Source organism: Parasteatoda tepidariorum, chromosome 3 (genome assembly GCF_982258835.1).
Source record: "Parasteatoda tepidariorum strain Cologne lab strain chromosome 3, Ptep-v5.0, whole genome shotgun sequence".
In the NCBI taxonomy this organism is placed as follows: domain Eukaryota; kingdom Metazoa; phylum Arthropoda; class Arachnida; order Araneae; family Theridiidae; genus Parasteatoda; species Parasteatoda tepidariorum.
Genome location: NC_141757.1, coordinates 109,676,389 through 109,688,046, shown reverse-complemented (window position 1 = coordinate 109,688,046; position 11,658 = coordinate 109,676,389). Strand labels below are relative to the sequence as shown.

General features: G+C 30.0%; 1 protein-coding gene across 4 annotated transcripts in view; it reads left to right on the top strand.

Annotated features, from left to right (window-relative positions):
- The window catches only part of LOC107454787 (brefeldin A-inhibited guanine nucleotide-exchange protein 3), a 62,228-nt gene extending 52,818 nt beyond the window's left edge, over nucleotides 1-9,410 (top strand). For all 4 annotated transcript variants that reach the window (XM_087159912.1, XM_087159911.1, XM_087159913.1 and 1 more), the window contains 4 exons: nucleotides 1,569-1,735; nucleotides 5,239-5,526; nucleotides 7,115-7,653; nucleotides 9,159-9,410. In XM_087159912.1, the coding sequence (XP_087016038.1) occupies nucleotides 1,569-1,735; nucleotides 5,239-5,526; nucleotides 7,115-7,653; nucleotides 9,159-9,389 (1,225 nt within the window). In that variant the 3' untranslated portion in view covers nucleotides 9,390-9,410. The remainder of the gene's footprint in view (nucleotides 1-1,568; nucleotides 1,736-5,238; nucleotides 5,527-7,114; nucleotides 7,654-9,158) is intronic.
- The last annotated feature ends 2,248 nt before the right edge of the window (nucleotides 9,411-11,658 follow it).

The following is an 11,658-nucleotide window of genomic DNA, read 5'->3' as shown; positions in this document are numbered from 1 at the left end:
AAAACGAAATTCTAAAGATATGTATGTTAGCAAAAACAGCACTTCATCAGAGGACACACTGTCTGCTAACATACCTGCTAGTCAGCCTTTCTGTATTGTGTCCCCTGATGAAGTGCTTTTTTTGGTTTCTAACTTTTTGTTTAAATTGTTGTGGATCAAGCTTTGTTTTTTCATTTACTTTAATTCCAGAAAAAAGAACGAAAATTCTTGGACAAGAGTTTATTGAGGGTTGCCTGTTCTCTTCTAGAAGACTTTTTTAACATTAAATTGATAGGATACAAATTCAAGGGCATTTAAAAATGTAATCATAAAATAACAAGTACAAGTAAGAATGTGAGGATGCTATGGAAGTAGTTTCACTTAGAATATCCACTGCATAACTAAATTGATATGTTTACTTAACCCTCTTGTGGTTAGTCACAACTGCTTTCAAACTTTTAGTCCATTGCTGTCATTATATAATGCAATTTTCTTCTTTTCTATTACTGCTTAGGACATGTGAAATTTGCTTGTAGCTTATCTCATTTCTATTATGATTGTCAAATGTTTAAAATGGAAAGTTTGAAAATGACACTTAAAATTTACCACTTGTGAAAACATGAGAATTTATTCTCTTTAAATTATTAATTTTAAGGAAATTTTAAACTGGCTTTTTTATAATAAATTGAACTACGGCAATAGTTTGTAATTTGTGAAAATTTTAGAAGTTTTATTTTACCATAGTTATTAATGTATGTGGAATTTAACCTTGTGAGCCAACAATCTTAACTTTTCAAGTATTAAATTTCTGGTTAAGTTTGTATGAAATTTTTCCCTCAATGCACAACTTTCCTGCTGAATAACATAACTACATAATATAGCATAACATATTATTAAAAGCAAATTTACGGCAGGAAGTTTTGGGTAAAATGTTTAAAATGTTAAATGTTGAAAAAATGTTTTTAAAAATTTTTTATCCCTCCTACTACATTTTATTTTTATTTTCTCATAATGTTAATTAGAGCTATGTTTGGTATAAAAAGGACATAAAACCTCAAAACCCACAATAGTCTGTTCTATCTATTGTTGAATTGGCTGAAACTGTATTCTCATTTTAATTGCAGCTACTTAGTTAATTATATTGTGATTTCAAATTATTGCATTTTTAAAATTTCTTATCTTTTTGTAAAAATGAAATATTTGACTATTTAAGGTTGATTTGCTTGATTAAGAAAAGTCATGATTTAAAGTTTTCTTGCTTTGATACTGTATTGTGTGTGTGCATATATATATATATATAATTTTATAGAATTAGTATTAGATGTTATATGGTAATAACATCTTTAAGGATATTATATAGATAGGTAATAAGATGTAGATAGTATATTTATTTCTGTTAAAAACATTTTGATTTTGTGAAATTATTTTAAAAATAAAAAATCTAAGTTTAAACAGCTGCCTTTTCATTTATTATTATTTTTTTTATACATTTTAATATATTTTTGTTATGATTTAAACTATTTACTAAAGTAGGTTTTTTAGATTTTGTTCAGAAATGTTTCTCAAACTTATTTCTGTTTTTATTTCAGAGTTCCATTCTGTAGTTTAGTTGTGGGTTTGCTCTCTCATCAGATTTTACTTCAAACGTTGGGTTCCATTCTTTTACAAGGTACAAAATATATGCTGCCCACATTATTGTCTTTGCTTCCTTCTGAAAGTTGCATACTTTCACCCGCAAATGGAAAAAAGAAACCAGGTACAAATTTTTATGAATTAATATTCCTCTGCTAATTTTGAAAATAAAGAAGATAGTAAATTTTTCTGTTATTTATTAATTGAAGAATAATATTTTGTTTGAAGATTGCTGCTGCTATAAACAATATCAACCTGTTAATCGTTTAAATACCATGTTCAGAAAGGGTAAATCTAATTACTTAAAATTCGATGAATTCACTCCGAAAGACAGGGATGAGATTCTTCCGCGGATTCGCGGATTTCCGCTTTTTTTCAGATTTTTCCATTTTTTCCGCTAATTTCCGCTGAAATTTTTTTTTGCCCAAGTTAAAATGTTTTATGAGGAATTTAATTTTCCGCGGAGGGAAATTGTTGAAGTCCCTTTACCTCCCTCTGAAGTTTCTCTAAAAATCATTTCCTTGGGATAAAACTGGTTGACCTTTATACAGGGATGAAATTTTTTTGTCTCTCGAATTTCAGCCTTTTTATCAAAAACTCCGATTCTCTAAAAGTTTCGTTTTTTTAAATAAATATCCCGTTTTTTTTAAATTCAGTCATTGAAGTAAAATAATTATATTTATTTGCGATTTTCAAAGATAAACAGAAAATTCAATCTACGCTCTAGCTGCTAACCCTTCCACATTTTTACTTATTTTAGCTATTTTCTCCGATTTCAAGCACAGAAAATAAGATTTTCCGTATTTTTTATCCGTCGGCTGGATAGCTCGTATTTTCGTAATTCAGATATCGATTTTTATTCACGCGATTTTAATATCAATCATCGATTTTCGTATTTACCTGATTTAAAAGTTGCACATTGCGATTCTTATTTACGCTATTTAAATATCGTATATTATGATTCTTATTTACGACATTTAAAAATCCAATATCGTGTTTTGTATTTATGCATTTTTAAAATCTCGATTTTATTATCAAATCTCGATTTTCGTATTTACCTGATTTAAAAGTTAAACGTTGCGATTCTTATTCAGGCGATTTAAATATTGTACAGTGCGATTCTTACTTACGAGATTTAAAAAATCAATATCGCGATTTGTATTTACGAGCTTTTAAAGCCCTATGTAGCAATTCGTATTCACGTGAGCTTAAAATCCAATATCGTGATTCGTTTTTGTGGTTGTAATATCGCGCGATTTAAAAATTATGCATCGTGATCAAAAAATTAAAAAATCATGATTTGTATTTTCGCATTTTTTAAATTCGATGTAGAGTCTCATATTTACGTGATTTAAGTCTCATATCGGAATTTATATTCACTTGGTTCACAAGTTTAAAAATCGCACTTTTTTGTCAAATTTTTGTTTATATATATATATTTTTTCTTCTTTTTTTTCCTCTTTCTTTGTTTTTTGGATTTCCTCTTTTTTACTTTCTGACTACTCTCATCCCTGGAAAGAGCTCTTGGAGGACGCCATATCGTGGAAGAAAATTTTCGTCTCAAATTCTCTTTCTCCTTCATTACTAATTTCAGATTTAAAAAAAGAAAAGAAAAAGTAACTTCAGGCAAAATTGGAGTAAGTCATAAAGTTTCGATTGCTGAAAAAAATACTTCAAAATATTAAAATGCAAACAAATTATTAGAAGAGAACTTCTCCGTTGCGTAATCCAAAGTTATGATCTCATAATTTATTTTCATTTGTACATTTTAAAATTTTCTTTTCAGAATTTGAAACTTCATTGCTTTCTCTAGATTTGTCTGAACTCACTTTTTCTAACACTTTAAATTTTAAATTAGTAGCAAAGTAGAAAGACAATTGGAGAGAAAAATTTTCCTCCACTGTATGGTGTCCTCTTAAAGGCATTCTTGGTCATGTTCATTGTTTGTAAACATTGGTGTTTGATATGAGAATTTTTTACTGAGATTGGTCAAGATTGCTTCAGCTGTGTTCTAGTACGTACCTTTGGTCGGAACAAAATGGTATCCAATGAAAATATCATCTTGAGAAATATATTAATAGTTTTAAACCTTTTTTAGAGCATAAAATGATTATATATCAACAAGATATTCTACGCATTCTCCAAGAAAGGTTTTTAAAATACATCCAGGGGAACACAATCTGTGCGTTCATGACATTTTTACAAAATAGTTTCCGGTTTTATAAATTCTGTTGACTCATCAGATTTCACTTTCTTAATCGACTTTATTATTGAGCTTTCACTTTTTGGGTTTTTATATGCTCTTGACCCTAAAATTTGATTTAAGTTAATAGCCCACTTTATTGCTTCATAAATAGCCTTATACTTAATAGATAAACTAAAATATTGTAATTTTTATTGTATTAAGTAATATATCATAATTTGTTGGTAAAATGATATTTCTTATTTCCAATGCCCACCTGTGTTAACATTTCGTCAATTCAGGCATTTGCAGGGCAGATTTGTTGGCCACTCTTTCAGGGGCACCCTGTTAGGTTAGCCAACGTTGCTCCCACAGTACAGATGGATAGCACAGAGAGAATGACAGAACATCCATGCCTTGCCCGGGATTTGAACCTAGAACCTTTCGTCCCGCAGTGGACTGATCGTTAAGACACGGTTCTCAGCAGATCACCGAAGTCAAGCATCACTGGCTATGGTCAGTGTGCGGGTGGGTGACCACTTGGATCAGTCTGCGTAGGGACCGAGGGTGTGCGGTATTGGTCCTCGTTAAACTGTGCTACCGTAAAGTGCTCGACTTCGGCGTGCAGGTCGTCGGGCTACCGAAGCAGGGGTGCCATCCCCTCCGCAGAGGATCAAAATTGTGATGGCATGTCTTCGGATCATCCTCCGGGATGTTTCCCAGACCGTCGCCAATAGCCCATTGTGCAGCTCTAGTGCGACCTAAATTAACCACAACAACAACCTAGAACCTTTCTGATACAAGGCCAGTTTCCTGACCCCTACACAGTCCGGTCGGCTGTGTTGATGAAATATAAAAGTTTTTTTTTTTTCAGTTCTTTTTTCTCCATTCCTTGCAAGTGTGACCTCACTCCTATGCTTTGGATTCTTACATGTTATCTATGCCTTAAATATTATTTTCTTATACTAAACCTATGTCTTCCATTATGATATAAAGTTGCAATACTTAAAGTATAAATATATAATATAACAATGGAATATTTAGAGCAGGAATATGCCCTAAATGTTTGGTTTTATATTATATCTATACTTTAAGTATTGCATTCTTGTATTTATATCTTAAATATTTTATTCTTATATTATACCTATTCCCTAAATTCTCATTTTATGTTACTTTTTGTGCTTTAAATGTTGCATTCTTTTTTTTTTGTATCTAAGCATTAAATATTCCATTTTTATATTGTATGTAAGTCTTAAATGTTCCATTTTTATATTATACCTAAGCTTTAAATATTTAATTTTTATATACTATACCTGTAGTTTAAATTTTACATTCTTATACTATAATATATCTTAAATATATTCATCTGCAGCATATTGTATCCTAAATGTATTCATAATGCACCCCTGTGTACAGCAAATAATGAAGCCACTTTTTATTTCTAGGTTTCTTATCAAGGTTGACCAACAAGCAATTGAAAATTTTATTTAGTTCACTCGAAGATGCCTACGAAACAGCTTTCAATTTTGATAGGAGACCTGGTTTGAAATTTTTAGTACAGAAAGTGGCCCAGACAAATGTAGCTACGAACTTATATAAACAAGCTGGAATTAGTTGGACCATTCAAATGGTCGTCCTTTTTGAAATGTGTATGTCCGTGTCTAATTTAAACTTGGAGTTTGTCAAGGGAAAGCTCATTTCCGAATCTCGTGAAGAAATCATCTCTGAGAAAGGCAAGTACAATTTTTTTTAAATGACAAAGTTTAATAAATATGTCATTGAAACTAATTACAGTCGTACCTCATTAGCACGAAATCGATTAACGTGAAATGTAACTTTAGATGAAACACATGGTCCCAAAAGGCAGCAATAAAGTATGACTTTTTACATGTTTAGCGTTAAATTTTCAAGCCGGTTATTCCTTAACATGAAAGGAAACCTGATACAGCACAGATAATAAGCATGTGAACAAAATGCCACTCATTCATTTTAAGGAATGCTATTTCTATTTTCTTCCTTTTGTTAGAAGTAGTAGATAGGCAAATAAATAAAATAGTAAAAATGAAATAGTTTAATATTGTATTTAAAACTTTTAATTTTATTTTAGTTTGTTTGGCTAATAGTAATATTGTTTGCATAGCAAACTATATTATTATTGTTTGTTAGCATCAGGAATTTTTTTCCCTCAAAACAAAATAAATTTTTTTTTAAAATTTTTGAGCATTAGACACGGGAGTCTTCTAGTTTCAAAAATGGTCAAAAAGAGCATTATAACCGCTACAAGAATAGCATTTGTGATGGGACCGTTAAAGGAAAGACTATGCATATAGTTAAACCAAAAATGCGGGAATGATGGATCAAAATTAAACTGTATTAAGTTTTTAAGACAATTCTTTAGGGAATTTGAATTCTTTAGGTAAGCATAAGTCACATGACCCTTAGATCAGTGACTACAGAGGTATCTCTATAATTTTGGGGACGGTGGCTCTCGCCCCTCCTTGTATATGTGTGTGTACTTATATGTTAAACATACATATATTAAATATATATGTATCTCATTTTACGATATTTAGTTTTATTCACTTTTGTTTCACTTTTTTTTAAAAATCTATCTCATTCTGCCCTATGTGACATGAAATCAAGAATTTTCCTAAATGGGGCAAAAATTGGGATTTCCTTTGCTGGAGTAAAGGGATTATTTGGTAGCAGTTTTCACAAAGGAAATGTTAAAGCTCACTTCAATTAGAGACATTTTTTTTTTGATTCAGTCACAAAAGAAATATCTGTTTTTTTTTTTTTAAATTATAAATTAAATGACACGAATAGTGAGTGAAAAGGTGTCATTTTAGAAGGGGCTGTGTCACCTTCTTTTATTAAAAAGTCATCATTCCGACTCTGTCATCGTTCCACAGTCCCTGCTTAACATGTCACCATTTTTTTTTTGCATTAGACGTAGTTCACAGTACAGTTTGATTCACTTAAAGTGCATTGTTGCTTTGTACAGAATAGCCAATCTTGACTGTTGTGCCATTAACATCTGCATTTAATGTAATACACCCAAAAGTGCAGGAATACTGCATTATACTGGAAGTTTTAGCTTTAATTAAAATATAGTGTTTCGGTGTAATTATTCATGTCATGTATAGTTGCCTTGGTTTTTTTTTCTATTTCATCTCTCACATTTATTGAAGAATTAAGAGCCATTCTTTGTCTTATAATTCTATTTTATGAAAAAGAGATTCTGTGATATATAGGTTATATTCTTTCATAATAAATCTGTTATTTTTCAACAAACATAAAAATTGTTGTTATCATTTTCAGAAAATACCACAGATGGAGAATTGAAAGACTCATTCCCAACAGATCCTAGCATATTAGAATTTGTACTGCTAAAAGTCAAGTTTAAAGAAATATGTGAAACCTACACTGAATTGACCATCGACAAGGAAGGTTTGCCAAACATAGTAGATCGTCTTAGTGATCAGCACATATTCTTCCTCCTAGCTGCCCCAACTGACGATAGTGATATTTTGTTTCCTTCGAAGCAAAATGACCTTCAAACGTCATTGACTGACAGCAGCAGTGAATTGCCCCCAATTCAGTACTGTGACAGTTCAGACGAAGAGGAAGTAGCAACTTCCAAAGAAGGGATGAAAGATAAAATCTATACCCTAGCGACTGAAAGCACCATAAACTCTTTAGTGAGCGAGTACAAGAAACGTAAAAACCAACATTCCATGCCTTCTAAAGTCAAAGAAAAGTTGTCCAGGAAGTCAAGTTCAAGTAATAAGCAGCGAACTTCGTCTTCTGATTCAGTGCCAGAGGAAATTCTGAATCAAAGGCGAAATTCCATTATTAAGGTTAGAACAAGTAGTTTGAGATGATAATGATAATAATAATAAAATTTTTAAAGGCTACCTTTTTTAAGTGGATGGGGAAAGGAAATAATTTCACTTTTGTCAGATTTAAAACAAAACGTGATACATATCACTTAAGAAAAAGCTTTTATCACCACTAAAACATCACCCTGTTTTTCTAAAGAGATGCACTCTGCAATTTTCTTTTAAGTACATAAATAGAATTCTTTTTTCCTTTTTGTCTACTAAAAAAACATAGCGTTTAAAGCTCCTATTTTATTCTTTTCTTCATTTCAGTGTTCATATGTTTTGCTGTTTATATAGAAGTAATGGCAGATGTATATGTGTGTTCACTCAACATGTAGTGCAACTATATTAATACTACTTTTGATGTTAAAATCAACTTAATTATAAAATGGCTATAAACTCTGTATGCAGTAGTTTGGAAATGACTGAAGTTCGCATTGTCATCAGTCACAGAGATTAAAGTGTGAAATTAGCTCTCTAGCTAGTTAGCAAGTGGTTAAAATTTTGATTAACATTAAGGCACTAGCTACAGTAGAGTTTTGGGCACTCTAGCTACTTGGAAAGTGGTTTAAAACTTTGATGATGTATATGTGTGTTCACTCAACATGTAGTGCAACTATATTAATACTACTTTTGATGTTAAAATCAACTTAATTATAAAATGGCTATAAACTCTGTATGCAGTAGTTTGGAAATGACTGAAGTTCGCATTGTCATCAGTCACAGAGATTAAAGTGTGAAATTAGCTCTCTAGCTAGTTAGCAAGTGGTTAAAATTTTGATTAACATTAAGGCACTAGCTACAGTAGAGTTTTGGGCACTCTAGCTACTTGGAAAGTGGTTTAAAACTTTGATGATGGAATTCATTATCTCAGATACAAATATGAATTAATTAAAGTCTAGTTAAAAAAATTTCTCACAGATTCTTTTAGTGTCATATAATTCTTAGTTTATATATATATTTTTAAGGAAAATTAAATTTGTAACAGACATTTATTTTCTAATTTGAATTAAAATAGGTATTGGATATTGTTTATTTGGTATTTTGAAATCATTGAATATGAAAACAAGTTAAGTAACACAAGCTTATTAATACATTACAATACATAAAAGAGAGAGAAAAATTTAAAATTTGAATTCAAAATCTATCAAATTATGAAAAAAATTAAATTAAGAAAAAAACAATTACTTAATTGTTCCAATAAAAAGAACCATTGATATATTGTATTACTTCTGAAAGGAGAAGTATGATTTGATATTGACAAGGGAAGAAGAGTCGGACCATAGATATCAATTTATGTTTGTAATCACGTTTATATTGTTCAGAATATGTGTTAAATTCTATTACATAAAGCTTTTATTAAAATTTAACAAGTATTTATGTTTTTTTAACGCCTGTTAAATTTTATTATATTTTAATTTTTGTACATTACACAATTTCTAAATTTTCTGTAATTGTTATGATTGTTTTTCTTTTTCTAGGATGGAGAGGCACAACTTCAAGTTTTCAAACAGTTGATCCAATCATTTTTAGACCTACATCGATCTCTTTCTGAAGAACACTTTAAAGCTTTTCTACCAGTATTCTTTCCCGGAGTGCAATTTTTGGTTGCATATGCTACTGACGGAGAACTGAGATTATCCCTATCTGAATGGCTGCAGCAGATGGCAGTTTGTTGTAATTTCTTTGTTGATTCTTATTCTAGGAAATAAATCTGTATGAGTTATGTCAGACTTTTATGTCATGCTGCAAGTTTAATTCAAAGTAAAAAGGAAATAATATTTTTTCTGGTCTAACAAGTCAACTCTATACATCTCTTTAAACCTTCTACGCATCCATGTTTAAGTAATTTTAATTCAAAAATTATTTTGTCGAGCTGAATAAAATGATTTCTTTTAGAAATATAAAAAAACAAAAATATTCTTATAGCTCTGCAATGTGAAAATTTTCATGTTTCAAAATGGCTTGAGTCTGATAGACCTATATCTGTAGTAAATATAGTTAACTATATCCATACTTAGATCATTCAGATCTAATTTGCTTCTCTTAGTTTCTCTTTCTTTATATCATACATACATGAATGCAATACAATAGCAATTTCATAGCTGCCAACTCGACTGGATTATACACTGGATTTTGCCAGTTTTTCCTGGTCTACTGTTTCAATAATAATTCTCCGGGTTTTTGTACATTTTAGAAAATTCCCTAAAATTGAGTAAGTTTCCCAAAAAAATCTCTATTGAAATAAAATTTTTGAGCAGATTATTGTTTGCTTGAATATTTAAATAAGTGTCACTAATATGTAATAAAGCAAGCCTCATCTATCTTTGATGAATTAAATGCCTATTACTATTCAAAATTATGAATAAGCATAATGCATAACATTTCAAGTTCATTTAATGTGAAATCATAGCTGGAAAATATTGCAGTTGATGATTTTAAAAATCCCTAAAATTCTCTCTATATAAAATATTTAGTATATTTTGCGACAATTATTGTGAAATTTGTATTTCATGAAGTCTATTGGATTTTTTTTCCTATCCATGTTGGCAGCTATGCAGTTTGCTAATTAAATATCCGTCTCATTAAATTATCCTTGCAGTTTAAAAAAATACCTTAGACCAATTCAAATGTATATTTTTAAAAAAAATTGTGTTTCTTTTTGCTTGCTAGGCAGAGGAAAAACAATTTCTAAATAGAAGTAATGTTTTTGTTTGTTTGTATACAAGGGGAGTTCTATACAAGTAAAAAAAAAATTTGCTATTCTTTACATGTATTTGAATTATTCTTACAACTGTATTCAGCTCCAAATAGAGCAAGTAAAATTACCTTTAGTCGGTATATCATAATATTTTACTTGGCAGCAATAGCGTTTTTAAAATTAAGTGATAAGTAATTTGCTACTTTTTACTAATTTCTTTAGGGTTTAAAGGTGTTCATGCTCAACTTTATAGCACATATCATATGAAAAACTGAAAAGTTATGTTTGCAAATTATATTTGTCATTTTCTTCAACCATTCTGTGATATTAATATGGATTGTTATTTTCTGAAAAAGTGTTATTTTATTTAGAACATATCTTTTAGATCTCTGAATGTCCCAAAAATGACCATATAATTTGAAATTTTTTTTAAATGAAAAATAGCGATAGAAATGCACGGTTTGCTAAATTCTGCATAGGAAGCTAATTTTTATCCCATCAAATTTCAAAATTAGTTTAGAATTTATTAACTGAGGATGTTGCTGGCATGAATAATTATAAAATAGTATTTTCTATTTCAACAAAATATTTGCATAAGGTTAACTGAGTCTGTTATTTTTTACCCCTGAATATACCGCTTCGTGGTTGTAAATTATGAGTATTCTGAACACATTCTTTTGTAATTTTTTTTTCAGTTGGTGAACATTGCAACTGATTTTATGACTTGTTTTCATTAAGTTTTCAGAATTCTGAAAATACTGCATTTTTACCCAGGTCAAAATTTTTGATGGTTTTCCTTTGATGGACCAACATAGCTTACCAACATAAGAACTTGTTTTGATGATTTGTTCATGTTGAACAACCATCAGAAATTTTCATCATAGTTTCTTAAAAATCAAATGTTGGAACGATCATGAACCACCATAACCCCAGTGTAGGAATTCGGACTAATTTATGATCGGCCAACATTAAAAAAAGAAAAAAAATTTTGATTGTATATTCCTACTGAACCAACAAGAATTATCATTAAACCATCATAGAAATGTATTATACCATTATAGACCATCGCAAATTTCCATCATAGTATCTTAGAAATCATATGTTAGAACGATCATCAACAACCATCATCCCAATGTAGGAATTCGGACTGATTTATGATGGTCCAAAATAAAAAAAAAATTTGTATATTCCTGAGAGCCAACAAGAGTTCGCATTTAACCATCATGGAAATGTATAGTTGGAACCATCATGGATTGTTCGTCTATGAGAATCAAGATTAT